Genomic DNA, 17,827 nt, shown 5'->3' on the forward strand with positions numbered 1-17,827 from the left:
AGGTGATGAAAGTCTACAGGTAGGTATAAAAAGGAGAACTTAACAGGGCTAGATGTTTGAGGGGGAATGGAAAATTATGATAGTCATGGGAACAGCAAGAGGGAAAACTGGGGGAATCTGTTAACAACTAGATGTCTGTATGCAGATGCAAGGACTATGGGGAATAGAGATGGAGAACTTGAAGTATAGGTAGACAAGCTAAATTATGACTTAACTGGTATTGCTGAGACTTGGTGGGTTAAATCTCATGTCTTGAATATTGGTATAGAGAAGTATAGCTTGTTCAGGACGGACAGATAGCAAAAAAAGAGGCGATATTGCATTATACATCAAGAATATATACACTTGTTCTTAGGTCCTGAAGGGCGTGGGAGGCAGACCAGTTAAAAATCTGCGTGAAGATAAAAGGGGGGAAAACAGGGTGATGTCATGGTAGGGGTCTACTGTTGACCAGCAAATCAGGAGGAGGAGACATTTGTAGGACAAAGAACAGAAATGTCCAAAACACGAGACCTGTGTTTTAAGGGACTTTAACTACCCAGGCATCTGTAATAAAAATAATACGGCAAGACCCAAAATATCCAGTAAGTTTTTAGAATGTATTTGGGACAACTTCTTATTTAAGAAGGTAGACTGGATAACCAGGGAGGCGGCTATTTTAGAGTTGAGGAAGTTTCTTACAGCCTTACCAACATTGGTCCATGTTAAGAAAATCTAGGGAAAAAGGAGTTCAGGAGTCCTAACAGTTTCTCAAAGAGACAATATTAAAGGCATAATATCCTGATATGAAGGAAAGAGAGGGAGAATAGTAAGAGGCCAATATGACTCTATCTAGAGCTCTTTAATGACCTGAAAATCAAGAAGGCATCCTACCAAAAGTGGAAACAGACAGATTGCTAAGGAGGAGTACAAGAGATTAGTACAAGCACATAGGGGCAAAATTTGTGGGTATGTTTACACAGCACACTAAGCCCGGGCCAAGTTTAAGCCCTAGCCCCCCTTCCATCCACACAGAAATCAGTCTAGGATGACCAGATGTTCTGATATTATTGGGACTGTCCCAATATTAGGGGCCTTGTCTTATATAGGCAACTATCTCCCTTCCCTCCCCCCCCCCCCCCCAAAAAAAAAAAAAGTATCCCGATTTTTCACACTTGCTATCTGGTCATCCTGAATCAGCCTGACTTGGGCCAGTAACCCCTCTGGACTTGGGCCCTTCGATCCTGCTAGGGGGATTGGTCAGAGACCAAGTCCTTCTGTGATGTGGGTCAAAGCCCAGGCATTTTGCAGCATGGGTGCAGCTCAAGTCCGGGTTGGCAGATTCGGGTCTGGAGAGTCTGTCATCACTATCCCATAATCCCCTTAGGTGTGCTTTCCAGCCCTTCCAGCCCAAAACTTCCCACTTGCTTCCCAGGAACTGGAAGCAATTTCTTGATTCAGATATAGCTGCTGGGTCTTTAACTCTTCATTTCCACATGGACTGCTCAATTGGAAACATAGTCAACCCTGACATATATTAGCTATGACCAGCACAAAGATTAAGTCCTGCATGAAGCATGCTACTAGGTGGCCAGAGGGACACAGCTTGTTTCTGGTTAACCTCTGGTGCAAGGTGAGCAAGACATTTGACTTCAGCAAGAACATAAGAAAGGATCGTGTCTTCAAAGCTATATCCAAGTATCTGGAGATGTTGAGGATCGACTGGATAGCAGAACAATGCAGAAAGTGAATGAAGCATCTGAATGTAGACTGCTGCAAAGTTAAGGATGCTAATGGCACTTCTGAGAACTCCCTGTCTTCCTACCTCTTTTATGAGGAATTCAGCTGGGTTCTGGGAACTGTAGTGAGCACTGAGCCCACAGTGGTGCATGACAATCTGCTGAGCAGAGATGGCACTCTTATAGCCCCCCTGCCCTTGGTCACAGGCACTGCTGGAGAAGAGCTAGTCACTGGAGGAAGGGCAAGAAGTGACCCTGATGCTGAGGCTGATAACCAGTGAAGCTATGCTGCTGGGACGGCTACAGCTGGGGAGCAGCTAACTTCAGAACAGGCATCAGAGGAAGAACCTGGTAAGTTTCTGTCACCATGTTCGTTTTTATTAATATATGGATGTGAATGATTTATGGCTTATGGCCCTATGAAGTATTAATACAAGCCGTGGTTTTAGTGTGCTTCTGGTCAAGGAAGAACCTATGACATTCACTAGTACCCCCTTCTCTCTGACACCACATAGGATTCAATATGAACACCACAGAAAGGAAAAGGTTAAGCAGTTATAACATTTTTACTAGTTCCTCACTGTTGGGATTCCTTCTGAGACCTTTTATAGTTGTCTTATCCAGAAATCTTGTCCACTTCTTGGAGAACACTTCATCCAGTTCTCTGGGATCCAAAAAACTCGGACTCCAGATTTCATCACTCAGATTCCTTTATTTGTCATATCGCAAACCTATGCTCAGTTGATCAGACCCAAGCATGGGTGGGTGTAAAATGTGCCACACATCCAACATTACATAGAAAACCTCTTCCTTTTATATACATTTACACATTACATTGTGTTTTATTATACACTGTATCACACATTTTTGGATTGTCTGGATTACTTTGCAGGAAGCAATCCCTGTACAGCATGCTCCATTGCCATCTTCAGCTACAGCCCCACACCTTGAGTCCCCTTCCACGCTATTGTGTCCTGCAGACTATGCAGCCTTTCCTCCATTCGGGGGGTGCTGGACCATGTCACAGGCAATGAACACAGTAGCATATAGAACAGAGAAATGTACCCTGTGAATTCATCCAGTCCAATTGCAGTCCACACATGCAAAACTCACCAGAAAGGCCAAGGAGACCAGGAGGCAGGGGAGACCCAGGAATAGCTGGACATGTCATTTCAGAACATGCACCTTTCACTGTTTTGGCACTGTTTGCTTGTTGTTTGTATGTGTTGTTAGTAGTCAATCTGCCTTTCTGGTTCTTACAGTGATATGTAAATATCTCTATAAAATAAAGCACACAAGGCTACAATAGCAAGTTTTATTATGTGTAATTTAAAAGTGGCACAAATCGTAATGAGTGACATCACATGTACAGTCTCAATAAATTTCATCATAAAAATTTACAAAGCTTCATCACAGCAATCCATAAACTTTGAGTTGCAATACATTGCCAGTGTTCATAAAATACATATCTCCATACATTTCATGAAAGTGTTTACAAAATTCATAATACGTAATACCAATATACTGAAAAAAAATCCCACAGCTGCCATACACCCATCCGCAACACAACCTCAAATACCATTTCATTCCCCCTCATGCACTGGACCATGCAAATCCACTATGTAGGAGCACAAAACATCCCTGATTTCTATTGTGCTTATGGATCTAGCACCAGTCATGAGAGGTGCTCTATCTGGCTGCATGTACCAGTTCAAATTAAAAGATTCCCCCTTGTACTTGCAGACATTGTGCAGACTGCATTGGCAACACTAGCATCCAAATGGTTTTAAAGGCAGCACCTATGGAATTTCAATCTGCCAAATGCACATTTCACCACCATCCTACAGCTACTGAGTGTGTAATTGAACATTCTTTGCCAGCTCTTCTGAAATCAGGATACAGTTTCATAAGCCATGGCAACAGGAGATAAGTGGGGTCCCTTAGAATAACAGTCAGGACAGTAACCCCATTTATAACAATGCCATTCAGTGGAAATAATGTCCTAGCTTGTCCTTAAACATAAAATCCTGATCTGTAGAGCACCTTGCAAGTGCATCTCATGTTAGTGTCCATGATTCTGCTCTGTGGTTGACAAGGGCTTGCATAACAATGGAGTAGAACCCTTTGTGGTTTATATACTCATGCAGTTCTTGTAGAGGCCAAACTATAGTCCTATTAGTGGCTCTGGGGCTGTTTGGAAAGCCCAATCTCTCAAAGCCAGCAATTATTTCAGGACCATTTGTGAAGCTCCCCACCTTTGGATATATCATAATCCTGATCAACTCACAAACCTCTGCCATAACAATCCCCACAGTTGATTTGCTAACTTCAAACTGGTTAGCCACAGACATGTAGCAGTCTGGGGTAGCCAGCTTCTAGATGGCTATAGTGACCTGCTTCTGGACCAGCATGGACTCCCTCATGAAGGTGAGTGTTTTGGTGCAGGATGTTTGATGTAAGCTGATCACAAACCTCCAGGAACGTCTGCTTCTTAATGTGAAAGTTCTATACCCACTGTTGGTCGTACCAGGTCTGGATGATAATGAGATCACATCAGTCTGTGCTTGTAACCCTGCTCTAGAAGCACTGGTTTATGTAGGGGGAATCTGCAGCTAAAACAACAGGCAAGAGCAGTTTCAGCTGTGTCACAGCTGGCATGTCAGCATCCCCCTCCAAGAGATGCCTTTGGCAGTTCAGAAACTGCTGCCGAAATGCCCACCAGCATCTTGCAGGACCTCCACCTGATTTCCAAAATCAGTCTAACAGCATGAGGTGGGGAAGTTATTCAAGTAGTGTCCTAATTTGTGCTCTACTATAGGTGCAGTAGCGTCCCTGTGCCTGGGATCGGAGATCTTTGGTAGCAATGCCTGTTGGGCCGCACATGCACTCCTCCCCATCTGACGCCGTGAGCGGTGTCTATATAGCACTGTGCAGTCCAAGCACTCTCAGTTCCTTCTCAACCACCCTTGGTCTTGGACGGAATCCTGAGAAGAGCCCTTCATACCTCTATAGTACTTTTAGTAATAGTAGTGTTTCCATTATAACTTCGTAGTTATTAGCTGTTTCCCTTATTTTTCTTTTTCCCCCCTTTCATTTTTTTCCCTTTTCTCTTTCCTCTCCATTATTCTTTAGATTAGTGTAGGTTTCCTTATTTCTATGCCCTTCCAAAAAGTTCTCCTTTCTCGGGGGGCTATGCCGAGATCCCCCGGGTTTAAGAGGTACTTCTCATGTTGTGACGCTCATCCCCATAAGCAACAGTCAGTCACTCATGGTGTGTATGTTGCTTGGGTGAGGGGCATGTATCACAAAAGTGCACCCACTGCCTCAAATTGAAAGCGCTGTCCAGAAAGGACCATGAACTGAGACTAAAATTTTTATGAATGGGGAGTTCACTGCGACCAGCCTTAGACCCTGGTCTCAATACCTCTCCTGTGCAGTAGTCACCATTGGCACAGTCATTGGCTGACCCCTACATGCCGCACACCACTAACAGAAAATATATGTTCTCCCGCCCAGATGAGAAGAAAGGGGCCCTGAACTCACCCATCAGGGAGCCACCTCAAAGAAAGGCATCCCTTGTGAGGTTGGTAGCCTTGATATCTTCCAGGGCGAGACTTAGCTCCTACGACCACCCACGCATCTCTGCTACTGGCGCTAGGGAGAGGTCCAAGAGCCCTAAATGTGCAGGACCACATATAGTAACACTGTCACTTGGGAACAAGAAGGACAGTTCAAAGATTTTCAAATCAGCACTGACTGCCTCAACTAAAACGACTTTGAGTGCCTTGACACTGACCAAATAATCAGCACTGACCAAGCCGTTAGCAGTGGCCAAGCTCTCCGCACCAGCCAGGTCCTCAGCACCAACCAAGCCCTCAGCACCAGTGCAGCCCTCGGCACCATCTACTGTTTGCTCTTCTTGGCAGCAGCAATGTCCTCAATCTCTGCACAACCACTGGTACTGATGATGCTCCTACTGGTACCATAGAAGTTTCTATACCCAAGAAACGAGATTGTCCCTGACACTCCAGAGTCACTGCTCCTCTGTACCAAGCTCCCCATGGCTCATACCTCTTCCCTGGAGACACAACACCGTTGTCCTTCACCACCAAGGACCACACAACCATTTCTAGCAAGGAGGAAGAGGTGGAGTACTCCATTGCACCTCGTACCCCACCATCATATCAAGGGCAGCCACACAAAGAATAATCTTTTCATCCTTGATACCCAGTCCCAGAGACCAGAAGTGAACCAGGTTTCTGGTAGGGACCCCCCGTGGATGCAAACCCATATGCCACTTCCCCCACATTGGCCCTATTGGGACCCTTGGGCCGCGTATAAGGCACACTTTCCCAACCTCCCACGAGCAGAGACAGGGACATATACACTCTCCATCCTCATCAGTCTCTAGACTGCCTGGCCCTCAACCAGAATTACTAGAGGAACAGTTTATACCACCAGCCCACTTCTCCTGATGAGGCCATCATGCCACCACCACCAACATCAGCAAATGACTTTAAACAGTTCCAAGAACTGTTCTGCAGGATTGTGGATTGCCTCCAGATCCCCCTGGAGGAAGTCAGAGAGCAACAGCACAAGTTGCTCAACATCTTGCATGCTTGCACATTGGCAAAATTCACACTCCCGATCAACAACGCCTTGTTGGACCCTGCCACCGTGATCTGGCAGACGCCAACATTAATACCACCCATCTGCAAGCCAGCAGAAAAGAAGCACTATGTCCCCACTAAGGACATGGAATTTCTCTTTTCCCACCCTACTCCAAACTTCTTCATTGTCAATGTGGTGCAAAAGAAGGGGCGACAACACCATTCTAGGACTATCCCTTATGACAGGGGCTGGAAGAAGCTAGATTTCTTTGGTCGCAAAGCATACTCCTCAGCAACTCTCCAGTTCTATATTGCTAATTATGAGGCACTGCTAGCCAAATATAATCACATCAGCTATTCCAAGTTTTAGGAATTTAGCCAACACCTTCCAGAGGACAAAAAAGAGCAGCTCCAGGCACTGGTGATGGAAGGACAACTTCTGGTCCACATGGCGCTGCAAGCCTCTCTGGACACCACGGATGTGGTGGCCCACTCTGATGATTAGATGAGCCTCATGGCTTCACCAGAGAGGTGCAGACCACTGTGAAAGATCTGCCCTTTGAAGGATCTAAACTCTTCGCTGAGTGCATGGATGAGTCCCTACATTCTTTAAAAGATTCTAGAGTAATGCTGCATTCACTTGGTATACATGCACCAGCGCCAGAGAAGACGGGAAGATATCAACATACCCCAAGGTCTAACCTCCACATATCACCCCTCAGTAGTAGTATGACACAATGCAGGTGACAGAGACCTCCTCCCACACAGAGACACACACCAGTGCAAGGGACTATGCCCCTCCCCCCATCCAGCTCCAAACAACAATTTTGAAAATTTGGTTGAGGCCCCAAGATGCCTTCCCCTGGTCCAGTTGCTGCAACCATCTCCAATAACCCATCAGTTTGTCTACTCCTTGACCCACTTGTACTCATCATGGCGACAAATCACCATGGACAAGTGGGTTCTGGAAATTGTCAACAAAGGGTATTCCATTCCTCTCTCTCTGCAGCATACCTACTCAGACACCAGAACACCATGGCAGATTCATTAAGCAGGAGATCCTCACAAGTCCATGAGTGGGAGTTAGACACAAGAACCGTACAATACATATTCAACCACTGGGGATTCCCAAGCGGTTGATCTCTTCGCCTTCACAGTTCTGCTCAAGAGTGGGTTTGGGTCACTGATCTCTGGGAGACACCTTCCTCATACATGGGCTGCACCCTTACTCTACACCTTTCCACCCTTTCCCCTACTGCTCATAGTACTTCACAAGATACAGATGGAACAAGCCAGAGTCATTCTCATAGCCCCATCCTGGCCAGGACAGATATGGTATCTTTACCTCATGCGCATGATGGTCTGTCCACCAATCACCCTGCAGTTGACTTCACACCTCCTCTCGCAGGATGCAGGCCAAATCCTCCATGTGAATCGAGAACTTTTCCACCTGAAGGCATGGCTCCTTCATGGTTTCAGGATCCAGAGCTGACCTGTTTGGAAGAGGTAAAGGAGATTCTTTTAAATAGAAGACGTGCTACAACTTGCTATACTTATCTGCATAAATGGAAAAGATTCTGGACTTGGTGCGATACCAACCATATCCCAGCAACGAACCATTCATTCTAGACTATGTTCTAGAACTTAAAAGATCAGGACTGTTCACAAGCTCCGTTCGTGTACATCTGGCTGCCATTACTGCATTCCATCCCAAGATAGAAGTTCATTCCATATTTATCCAACCATTAACAAAAAGATTCCTTAAGGGCCCTCAAAACCTTTACCCTCAAATCCGAGACCCCACCCCACCTTGGGATCCCGGACTAGTTTTGTGCCGTCTCACCAACTCTCTGTTTGGACCCATGGCAACGTGCTCCTACATACACCTATCCATGAAAACAGAATTTCTCATCGCCTTCACTGCTGATTCCTTGCGACTACATTGACTGGTTTGTCAGTTCACAGCATTTAGTTAGTCCTTGCTGTCCTTCTTGGATGAGGTTTAGGATTTTTCCTCTCATTTCATTTGGAAATAAGATGCAGTCACCTTTCATCACAAGTCCACTTGGCTCATTTGTCCACATACTGCAAAGTACTCTTGTCACTTCCTTAATTTCCATTAGATACTTAGGCCACCCACCCCTAATGTAACTTAGAACTTCTTGAAACTGTTTCTGTCAATGTTGCTTATTGTAACTAGTATAGTCTATTTTCTGACACCGGTCTTTATGCATCCACAGCATCCACATAGGCCTGTATGTCATTTTCAAGTTCACGGGTAGTTGAGTGTGATGCTGGGGTCCGTGACAGTCTTTTTGCTACTACCACATTTTCCCCCAGGAATGTATTTAGCAATTGGGTTAAATTACATTAACTTTATCAGTAGACATTGGCATCTTAGAGGTGTTTGATCCAGGTCTTTTGCATTGATGAAGGTTATAAGTGATCTATGGTCTGTTATCAGTGTAAAAGCATTCAATCCACACAGACATCTGTAGAAGTTTTGACATACCTATACACTTGCCACACACTCCTTTTCAATCTATGCATATAGTTTGTCTGCTTGTGTGAGTGTGCAAGAGCAAAATGCAACTGCCTTCTACACAGATCCATGTTATTGCAACAGTACACCAGCTATGCCACAGCCGATTGTTTGGAGAATACTGTAGCTCCTTTCACTTTGAGAAGAAAGTCATGCAGTGTTGGGAGGATGTATTTTTCAGTCACAACTTTTTCATTTAGTCTTTTAAGATCCACACAGATTTGTATTTTTCCATTTTTCTCTATAACTGGTACTATTGGGGCACACCAGGGTGCTGGCTCAGATTTTCTCAATTATGCCAATCCATTCCATTCTCTTTAACTCAGTTTCCACTTTATGAAGTAATGAGAATCCTGTGGTGTATGTACACTGTATGATTTAGCATTGCCTTTTACGGTTATTTGTACTGAGTCTCCTTTCAAAAGTTCACTATCACCAGAATTCCTTTGAATTCTTCCACCTTTCTCACTAGGCCCATCATAGCTGCCATGATGCAGCTGGGAAGGTTGTCAGTCTTTGATCTTTTGATCACATATGCTCTGAATACATAGCTTTTTGTCTTTGTAAATTGTTTCTGTGATGAACTGGCTTGTGCAGTTCAGAATATCTCCAGGGCTAATCAAGGCTGAGTCATGATTTCAGCTCTGGGAGGCATTGAAAGTGATTGTAAGTCCCTTCTGAGATGATGGTCACATCTGCTCCTGAGTCAGTTTTAAAGTCAAATAGTCTCTTCAGTTCACTCTCCAGACAGGTTCTGTGTCATCATGGGTGATAGATTACAGAAACAATGGTTCTTGATTGTAATAAGCTGCAAAAATTATATATTCTATGCATGTTTTCCATATTTTACTTTAGTTGGACACACATCTTGAGCTGTGAACTTTTCTACTTCTTGTGTAATTAGTCTAAAATGCTTTTTGCAGTTTGCCTGAAATCTGCCCCTCTTAGTCTCAGGAGTCTTTTGGTAATTACTCTTAGCATCTACAGCTTCTAAGTGTGACAAAGCTCTGTCCTTGTCTCCATGGGTCCCGCGTTTCCTGGTGGATTTCACAAGCCTCAGAGTCTCACTGTGACCCTCCATGTAGCCCTTCTCTCTCTAGAGGCAAGGGTCACAGCCTACTGAGCCATTTTCATCATAAGCCACAAGGTGAGGTGAGGTGAGGAGAAGCTATCCTCCCTTGCACAGTCTCTGTTGTCTCCCAGTCTCAGTGATTAATTGGCGGGCAAAAGAGGAACCCGGGCCTACCCTCTACTCCGGGCTCCAGCCCAGGGACCCTAATAGTATCAGCTATGGTAGCTGACTTTTTAGAAACAGGACGCATACAATTCCCTGGACCACTTCCCCACAGCAGCCCCCACTTCCTCAAGATCCACTTCACCCTTACCTCAGGGCCTCCTTCCTTATGCCTGATATGGTTTGTACTGCTCAGTCTCTCCAACAGCGTGACTTTCTCCTACAGCTCCTGACACGCGCACCCACTTGATTGGCTTCAGGTGTCCCAAACAGCCTAGCTGTCCTCCCTGCCTTCTGGAAAGATCTTAATTGGCCCCAGGTGTATTAATTTACCTGGAGCAGCTGCCATTTGCTTGTCCTGGTACCAGGGATTTGTTTAGCCTGTGGCTAATATATCTCTCTCCCATTACTTTACTATAGCCATCTGGCCTTGTCCCATCATATAAGTTAGTTTCAGATTTTTCAAGTTTGAGAATTTGCCGTTGGTTTTCTGTTTTACTAGCTCAGACTGCTTTTCTGTTTTCTGTGTGTAGGGCCTGTTTTTAATTGTAGCTGCTGTGAAAGGCTTTTGTCTGATAACCCAATAATCAGCCTATCTCTGATATTTACGTGTATTGCATTCACAGAATGACAGTTTTCAGCCAGTGCATACAGAATTCTTATAAAACATTCAACATTTTCGCCTGGTTCTTGAATTCTCTGGTGAAAGCATGCTCTTTCATAAACTTTATTTCTCGGCGGTATAAAGTATGTGTCAAACATTGCCCAAACTCTTTTATAGTCATCTTTGTCACAGTCTTCAGTAAAGGTGAATGATTTAAAGATATGCTCTGCCTGCTTCCCAATAGCAAAAATTAAAGAGCATACCTTGCTATATGTCCAGTTTCCTTGTGGAGTTTGTTTGCAATGTGAAATCTTGCAAAATATTGCTTTCAGTCTGTCTATTCTGAAGGTTTTGTCAAAACAGAAGTTCTCTGGGGCACTGAAGAGTGGCATGTTGATGAGATCATGCAAACTTTGTTGCTTTTCTTTCCTTCTGTCTGCAATCTGTGTTGATTTGTTCCTTCTGTTTCTGTTCTCCTCTTGCACTACTTTACTTCTGATAGCATATCATGTACACCTTGTACACAGTACTGCAGGTCAAGCTTTTGTACCAGATATGGACTGGCTACAGAGCTTCCTTTCCAGGGTCATACAACATAGATGTGTCCATGATAAGATCTTTAATGTAGTGCCAGGTGTGGCTGAGGTTAGCTTAAATAAGATATGTTACACTCAGTGCTTATAATACTGTTCAGCCTTCCATTTCATCTTGCTCCTGCAGGTATCCAGTGTCACCAGATCTGTGGCTGACCAAGGAGCCCTCTGCAGCTCTGCTGTCACAACCTCACTCTCTCCTTCCCTTGACAACAATGCTGCAGAGGGCTCTCTGAGCTGCTACAAGGCCAGTGACACCTGATCCCTGCAAGTACAAGTATGGGGGGAGGCTACACTTGTGCCTTCTGTTACCTATGGCTGTTTTTTTCATCGATTTCAGTGTTTCAGCTAAAATTGAAGTTTACCGACATCTGTTGATTTAAATTGAAGCCTGCCAAGCCTACCTATGAGAAAAGGTTAAAAAAACTGGGCCTGTTTAATCTTGAGAAAAGAAGGCTGAGGAGGGACCTGATAACAGTCTTCAAATACGTTGAGTACTGTTATAAAAGACGATAGTGATCAGTTATTCTTCATGTCCACTGAAGGTAGAACAAGAAATAATGGGTTTACTGTGCATCAAGGGAGATTTAGTTTATGTGTTAGAAAACTTTACAATTATAACAATAATCAAGCACAGGCATTCAAGGGAGGTTCTGGAACACCCATCGTTGGAGGCTTTTAAGAACAGGTTAGATAAACACTTGTCAGGGGTGCTCTAGGTGTACGTGGTCCTGCCTCAGTGCTGGTGACTGGATTTGAGGACCTCTCAAGGTCTCTTCCAGAACTATATTTCTGTGATTCTATGTCCAGCTCTCTGTCCTGGCTGATTTAAGTTCTCCTTCTGAGGATTCTAATTAGCAAATGAACTAAGAATGGGTTGTGACCTTCCCTGCCCTTTATACTCTCTACTACAGGAAGCAGGAGGGTGCTTAGGGTGTAGGCGAACCTCCAGAGGAAGCTGCCATTCCAAACAATCCAATCTCATGTTCATGGGGTGCATACACACCAAGAGTGGAATCTGTGGGGACAATATATCTTGAAAAAACATAGTTATTATAGGATAAGCAACATTTCTTAACGTAGAGTAAGAAATATCTAAACTAGAGATACAAACTTTGTTTTATATTGTGACAAAGCTCTGTCCTTGTATCCTTGGGTCCCACGCTTCCTGGCAGATTTTACTAGCCACAGAGGTTCACTGTGACCCTCCACGTAGCCCTTCTCTCTCTAAAGGCAAGGGTCACAGCCTACTGAGCCATTTTCATCATAAGCCAGCAAGGGAGGTGAGGAGATGCAACCCTCCCTCGCACAGCCTCTGTTGTCTCCCAGTCTCAGTGATTAATCAGGGAGGGAAGGGGGGAGCCAGGGCCCGCCCTCTACTCTGGGCTCCAGCCCAGGGACCCTAATAGTAGGAACTATGGTAGCTGACTTTTTGGAAATAGGATGTGGACATTTCCCTGGGCCATTATCTCAGGGCCTCCTTCCTTGCGTCTGAAATGGTTTGTACTGCTCAATTCCTCCAACAGGGCAGCTTCCTCCTACAGCTCCTGACACACACACCCAACTGACTAACTGGGAGGCTTTTAACTAGTTTCAGCCAGCCCCTAATTGGCTTCAGGTGTCCCAATCAACCTAGCTATCTTCCCTGCCTTCTGGAAAGATCTTAATTGGCCCCAGGTGTCTTAATTGACCTGGTTTAGCTGCCATTTAGTTATCCTGGTACCAGGGATTTGTTTAGCCTGGGGCTAATATATCTATCTCCCACTACTTTTCTACAGCCATCTGGCCTTGCCCCGTCACAATATTTAAAGTTATTTTATTGATTGCAGGTTCTTATTGAGAGTGAGCAGATGAGAAAAGAAGCCGACGATTCAGGGCCATTGACTGAACTAGAACACTGGAAACGTATGTCTGCTAAATTCAATTTTATTATTGAGCAGATCAAAGGACCAAGTTGCAAAGCTGTCATAAATGTTCTAAATGTTGGACATTCCAAACTATTAAAGGTAATTCTTATTTTGTTCCTTTAAAAACTCCTTTGGTTGCTTTGAGCTAGACTTGCAATATTTATTTTACCTCATGGGTCTTTGAGAGGAGAAGTGGGAGAAGAAAGAGGAAAATATAGGGGAGGAGGTGCAGTTCGTAGTATATGGAGAGAAATAGCACGGGCTATTAGGGAATGTAGAAATAAATTACAATTACTGAAGCTAACTCAAGATAATTTCAGGGCCTGCCTTGACTTTGTTTTTTCTGAATATCATTAAGTTTGAGTGATTGCACATGTCAAATCTACTGTAGATGTGTGTGCTCCCTGTGCACAGAAGTCAGAGATTTTCCCCCTTCAATGGTACCCATTAGGGTGGCTTGAGTGCCTGCTGTCGCTGCGTGCCACTGCATGCTGATATAAGAGAGTGGAGTTGCCTTCCTCCCCCTCAGTTCCTTCCTACTGCCAGTGACAGTTGTTGGAACAATTCCAGACTTGATTAAGTCAAGAACTTCCCTCATTCTTCTTTGCATATATTTGTAAGTTAGTAGTTTTAGTCAATTTTACATAGTTTTAGGGCTAGGTGTCCATTTTTGGTCTCTTTTGACCTTTTTTCTCTTTCGGTACTGGCACCAATACCGGAATGATGCCTCACTTCCTGGGGTTTAAGTCCTGCCAGGCCTGCACAAAGCCTATGCCAGTCAACAACTTGTATCCAGCCTGCCTGAAATGTTTCAGAGACTCTCACATCAGTGACAAATGTCACATTTGTAAAGGTTTCAAGCCTTGATCAGTAAAAGATGGGGTGGCGAGACTTAAGTGTTTGCTTATGGAAGCAGTATTTTGACCCCCCATTGGTGTCGTCACATGGGCAAAGCACACCAACTACATCTACTTTTTTACGGGGTGCATCGCTGGTGATATCTCTGGCTCTTTGGTCCCATTGCCTGATACTGAAGAAAAGACTCAAACCTTCCTCAGATTCTGCTTCTTCATCAGTATCGAAGTAAGACAGAGGCAGACACTCCACAAAGCATTTGGGAGAGAGGCCATCCCTAGAACACTCATCATCTCTCAAGGGGGATTGCAGCCTCCGGAGCTCGTTCCAGGTCTGTTGAGTCTGTCCCCTGAAGGACATTTGTAGAGCCAAGAGATGGTGCCAATCCCAACAACATCAGAGGCATGTGCAACTGCAAGAGACTTGCTTAGCCTCTTGGTACTGGTATCACCGGCAGTGGAAAGCCTGCAGTCAGTGCTGATGCCTGAGACTCATACCTCACCGCTCCGAGATCCTGTAGTACTGTGATCCAAACCTCCTCAGAAGCCTGTTTTGTTGATAGGGAAGCCTCGTGTGATATCCCTGCTACCCCCATCCCTGGGCTTGGGCTATCTCTCACCAGTCCCATTGGGATTGGTCCCTCTTCTGTCAGAGGGATCCTCCTCCTCAGACCCAGAGGTGAGGTCCTCCCTATTATGTCTGGGAGATGGCACATCCCCCCATCAGATTTGTTGGGAGCATGGGCTGTGCAGCACTCCAGCAATGGTCCCTAACTTAACAATCAGTGGCCCTTTTGGTGACCACTGGGGCATTCCCCCTCCAGCCATGTCCTCCTTTCAACCTTCTTGGGTGCAGTCATGGAGGGTGAACCAGAGACACGAGCATCAAGAGAACCATTCCCTGGTATATGGTGCTGAGACCGGTTCCAGGCACCAAGATCACCCTTCTCTGGTACAAAGACTAGTACTGAGCAGCCAGAACTCACTTGGGCAGCCTCAGCCACTACCTCAGATATCAGTTGAATGTCTGTCTTCATAACCAGATGAGGCTACAGAGCCATGAAGTTACTCACTGGAGGACTACAGAGCCCATTGAGGTTTTTAAAAAAAGGCCTCTGTACTTGATTTTCAGGCAGAAGAGTTGTCTGAGAGCTCTCACAAGTTGGTAGACATCCTGGTGTTGGCAACCCTGGCTAGGGAGGCTCTACCAACTAATGAAACCATCATGGAACCAGTCAAGGCTCTTTGGCAGACACCCTCCTCCCTGCCCCCCGCCCCCAGCAAAATGAGCCAAGAGCAAGTACTTTGTCCCTTCTAAAAGTTATGAACATTTTTACTATCATCCATCCCCCTCCGGGTTCTTTTGTGATGGCAGCTGCCAATGAGTGGGAAAGACAGGGATAACAAGCTTCCATACCAGAAAGCAAAGACTCAGGGAGGAGGCACAGATGCCAGCAAACAGACCTGAAAACAGGGGAGTTTGAGTGGGAGTTTGTAAGAGGAGTTTGTGGGGGTGTGTGTGTGGAGAAACAGTGTGTGGTGTTCTGTTTTTGTTTTGTGTATGTGTGATTGGTTTGTTTTTCCTTAATGGGAGCTTAGGAGGGAAGGCTGTGATGGCTACAGAGGCAGCAGTGGTAGTGACCCAAGAAATGGAAGAGACAATGAAGATGGCTGGATGTGGAAATGGCGGGATGTACATTATCCTGGACTGGATATCTGAAAGATGCTTTGTATGAAGTGCTGCCTGATAGATCTGATGGAAGAGACGATCTGAGGTTTGGAGGTGCAGGTAGAAATGATGGTTGAGTTTTGAAGGGGATTTGAACAGATAATGGAGGGAAGGAGAGAGGAGGCTGAAGGGAAAACTCAAATCTTGCAGCTGCAACCTGGACTGGAGAACTGTGAAGGTAGAATGCTGGATGAGGAAAGTGGCCAGTGGAGGCATGTGAGTGCAAGAAGAAGGCAGAGGAAAAGACCAGCTAGTGAAGGAGGAATGGAGCTGAGGAACAGGTTTGCTGAGTTGGAAAATTAAGGGGCTAAGCGGGCAGTAACAGAAGGTGGGAGGACAAGGAAGAAGAGCAGCTCGTCCTACAGGAAGAGGAGAAGAGTAAATCGAGGTAGCCAGAGTTTAGAACCCCAGGATGTTAGAGGATAACTCACAGAAGATTGCAAGTGAAAACAAAAGACAAGAGGACTTACAACCAGAAAGAACAGAAGGATAAAGGCTGGAGAATTGTACCAACAACAGCAAGGTGCAGGTCTACATGACTGGGAACTCCCTATAAGAAGAACAGACATGCTTGTCACCACAGCTGATCCAGAGAACTGCCGGAGGATGTACTGCCAGGAGCGAAGATGGAGTATGTGGATCTGAGTCTGAAGAGGCTCTCTAGCAGAGGCAGGAAAGAATCCACTGATTGTCCTTCACGTGGGAACAAATGATAGTGCTATATTCTTGCTGGAATACATCAAGGGAGACTATTCCTGGCTGGGGAAGATGCTTACAGAAATGGAGGCTCTGGTGATCTTCAGTGGAACTCTACCTGTCCCTAAAGGAGGAGAGTGAAGGTGAGAAGATTATGATGGTCAACAGATGGCTCAGGCAATGGTGCTGTAAGGAGGGTTTTGGAATGTTTGGCCACTGGGAGGCATTCATGGACAGAGAACTGTTTTCATCTGACGGAATCCACCTGAGTAGAGAAGGAAATAGACTTCTGGAATGGAGGTTGGCGCAACTAATTAAAAGAACTTTTAACTAGGAATTTGGGAGAGACAAGTTGGAGATGCTCGTGTAATTGTCACACCTTATTCTAACATTGAGTGGAAGGAAAATCAAGTAAAAGAGGAGACAGCAATGGAGAAAGGAACAACAGAGGGTAGGAGAATGGAAATCAAGATGAAAAATAGTGCTAATACCAATGACACAAAGAGCCAGATAGGTGATACTGGCAGTAAAATGGCTGTACCTAATTGGACAAGAATCTGGGTGAAGCCAAGCAGAAACAAGCAAGATGTCTGTATACTAATGCAAGGAGCCTGGGTAACAAAGTGGAGCAATTAGAGCTATTGGTGCAGGAAATGAAACCAGATATTAGAGGGATAACACAAACATGGTGGAATAGTAGTCATAACTGAACTGCAAGTATTGAAGGGTATGTGCTGTTCAGGAAAGATAGAAATCAAGGCAACGGTAGAGGAGTAGCATTGTATATTAATGATGAAGTAGAGTGTAAATAAATTAGAAGTGATGGAATGGATAAAATGGAATCTGTTTGGACCAAAATCACTTTGGGGAAGAAAGGTAACAGAGGCTCTTCTAGAATAGTGTTTGGGGTATGATACAGACCCCCCATGTTCCAATTTGGCTATGGATAGCGATCTCTTTAATATTTTTGATGAAATAAATACTACCAGGAATTGTGTGATTATGGGAGACTTAAATTTCCCAGATATAGATTGGAAGACAAGTACTACTACTAATGGTTGGGCCCAGATATTCCTGGATGTGGTAGCTGACAGATTTCTTCACCAAATAGTCACCGAATCAACAAGAGTTGATGCCATTTTAGATTTAGTATTGATAAGTCATGAGCATCTCATAGAATAATTGGTTGTAGAGGGCAACCGTGTTTCGAGTGATCATGAATTAATTCAGTTTAAACTAAATGGAAGGATAAATAAAAAGAGTTCTGTCTCTGCCCTTTTGAAATCAAGGACTCTAAACTTTAAATAATTTAAGGGAATTAGTTAGGGAAGTGGACTGGA

General features: G+C 44.7%; 1 protein-coding gene across 1 annotated transcript in view; it reads left to right on the top strand.

Moving 5' to 3' along the window:
- Positions 1-17,827, top strand: part of DNAH8 (dynein axonemal heavy chain 8) — a 577,557-nt gene that overhangs the window by 34,364 nt on the left and 525,366 nt on the right. The window contains exon 7 of the mRNA XM_074949111.1: positions 13,131-13,307. Coding sequence (XP_074805212.1) covers positions 13,131-13,307 — 177 coding nt within the window. The remainder of the gene's footprint in view (positions 1-13,130; positions 13,308-17,827) is intronic.

This window comes from Natator depressus, chromosome 3 (genome assembly GCF_965152275.1).
Source record: "Natator depressus isolate rNatDep1 chromosome 3, rNatDep2.hap1, whole genome shotgun sequence".
Taxonomy (NCBI): Eukaryota; Metazoa; Chordata; order Testudines; family Cheloniidae; genus Natator; species Natator depressus.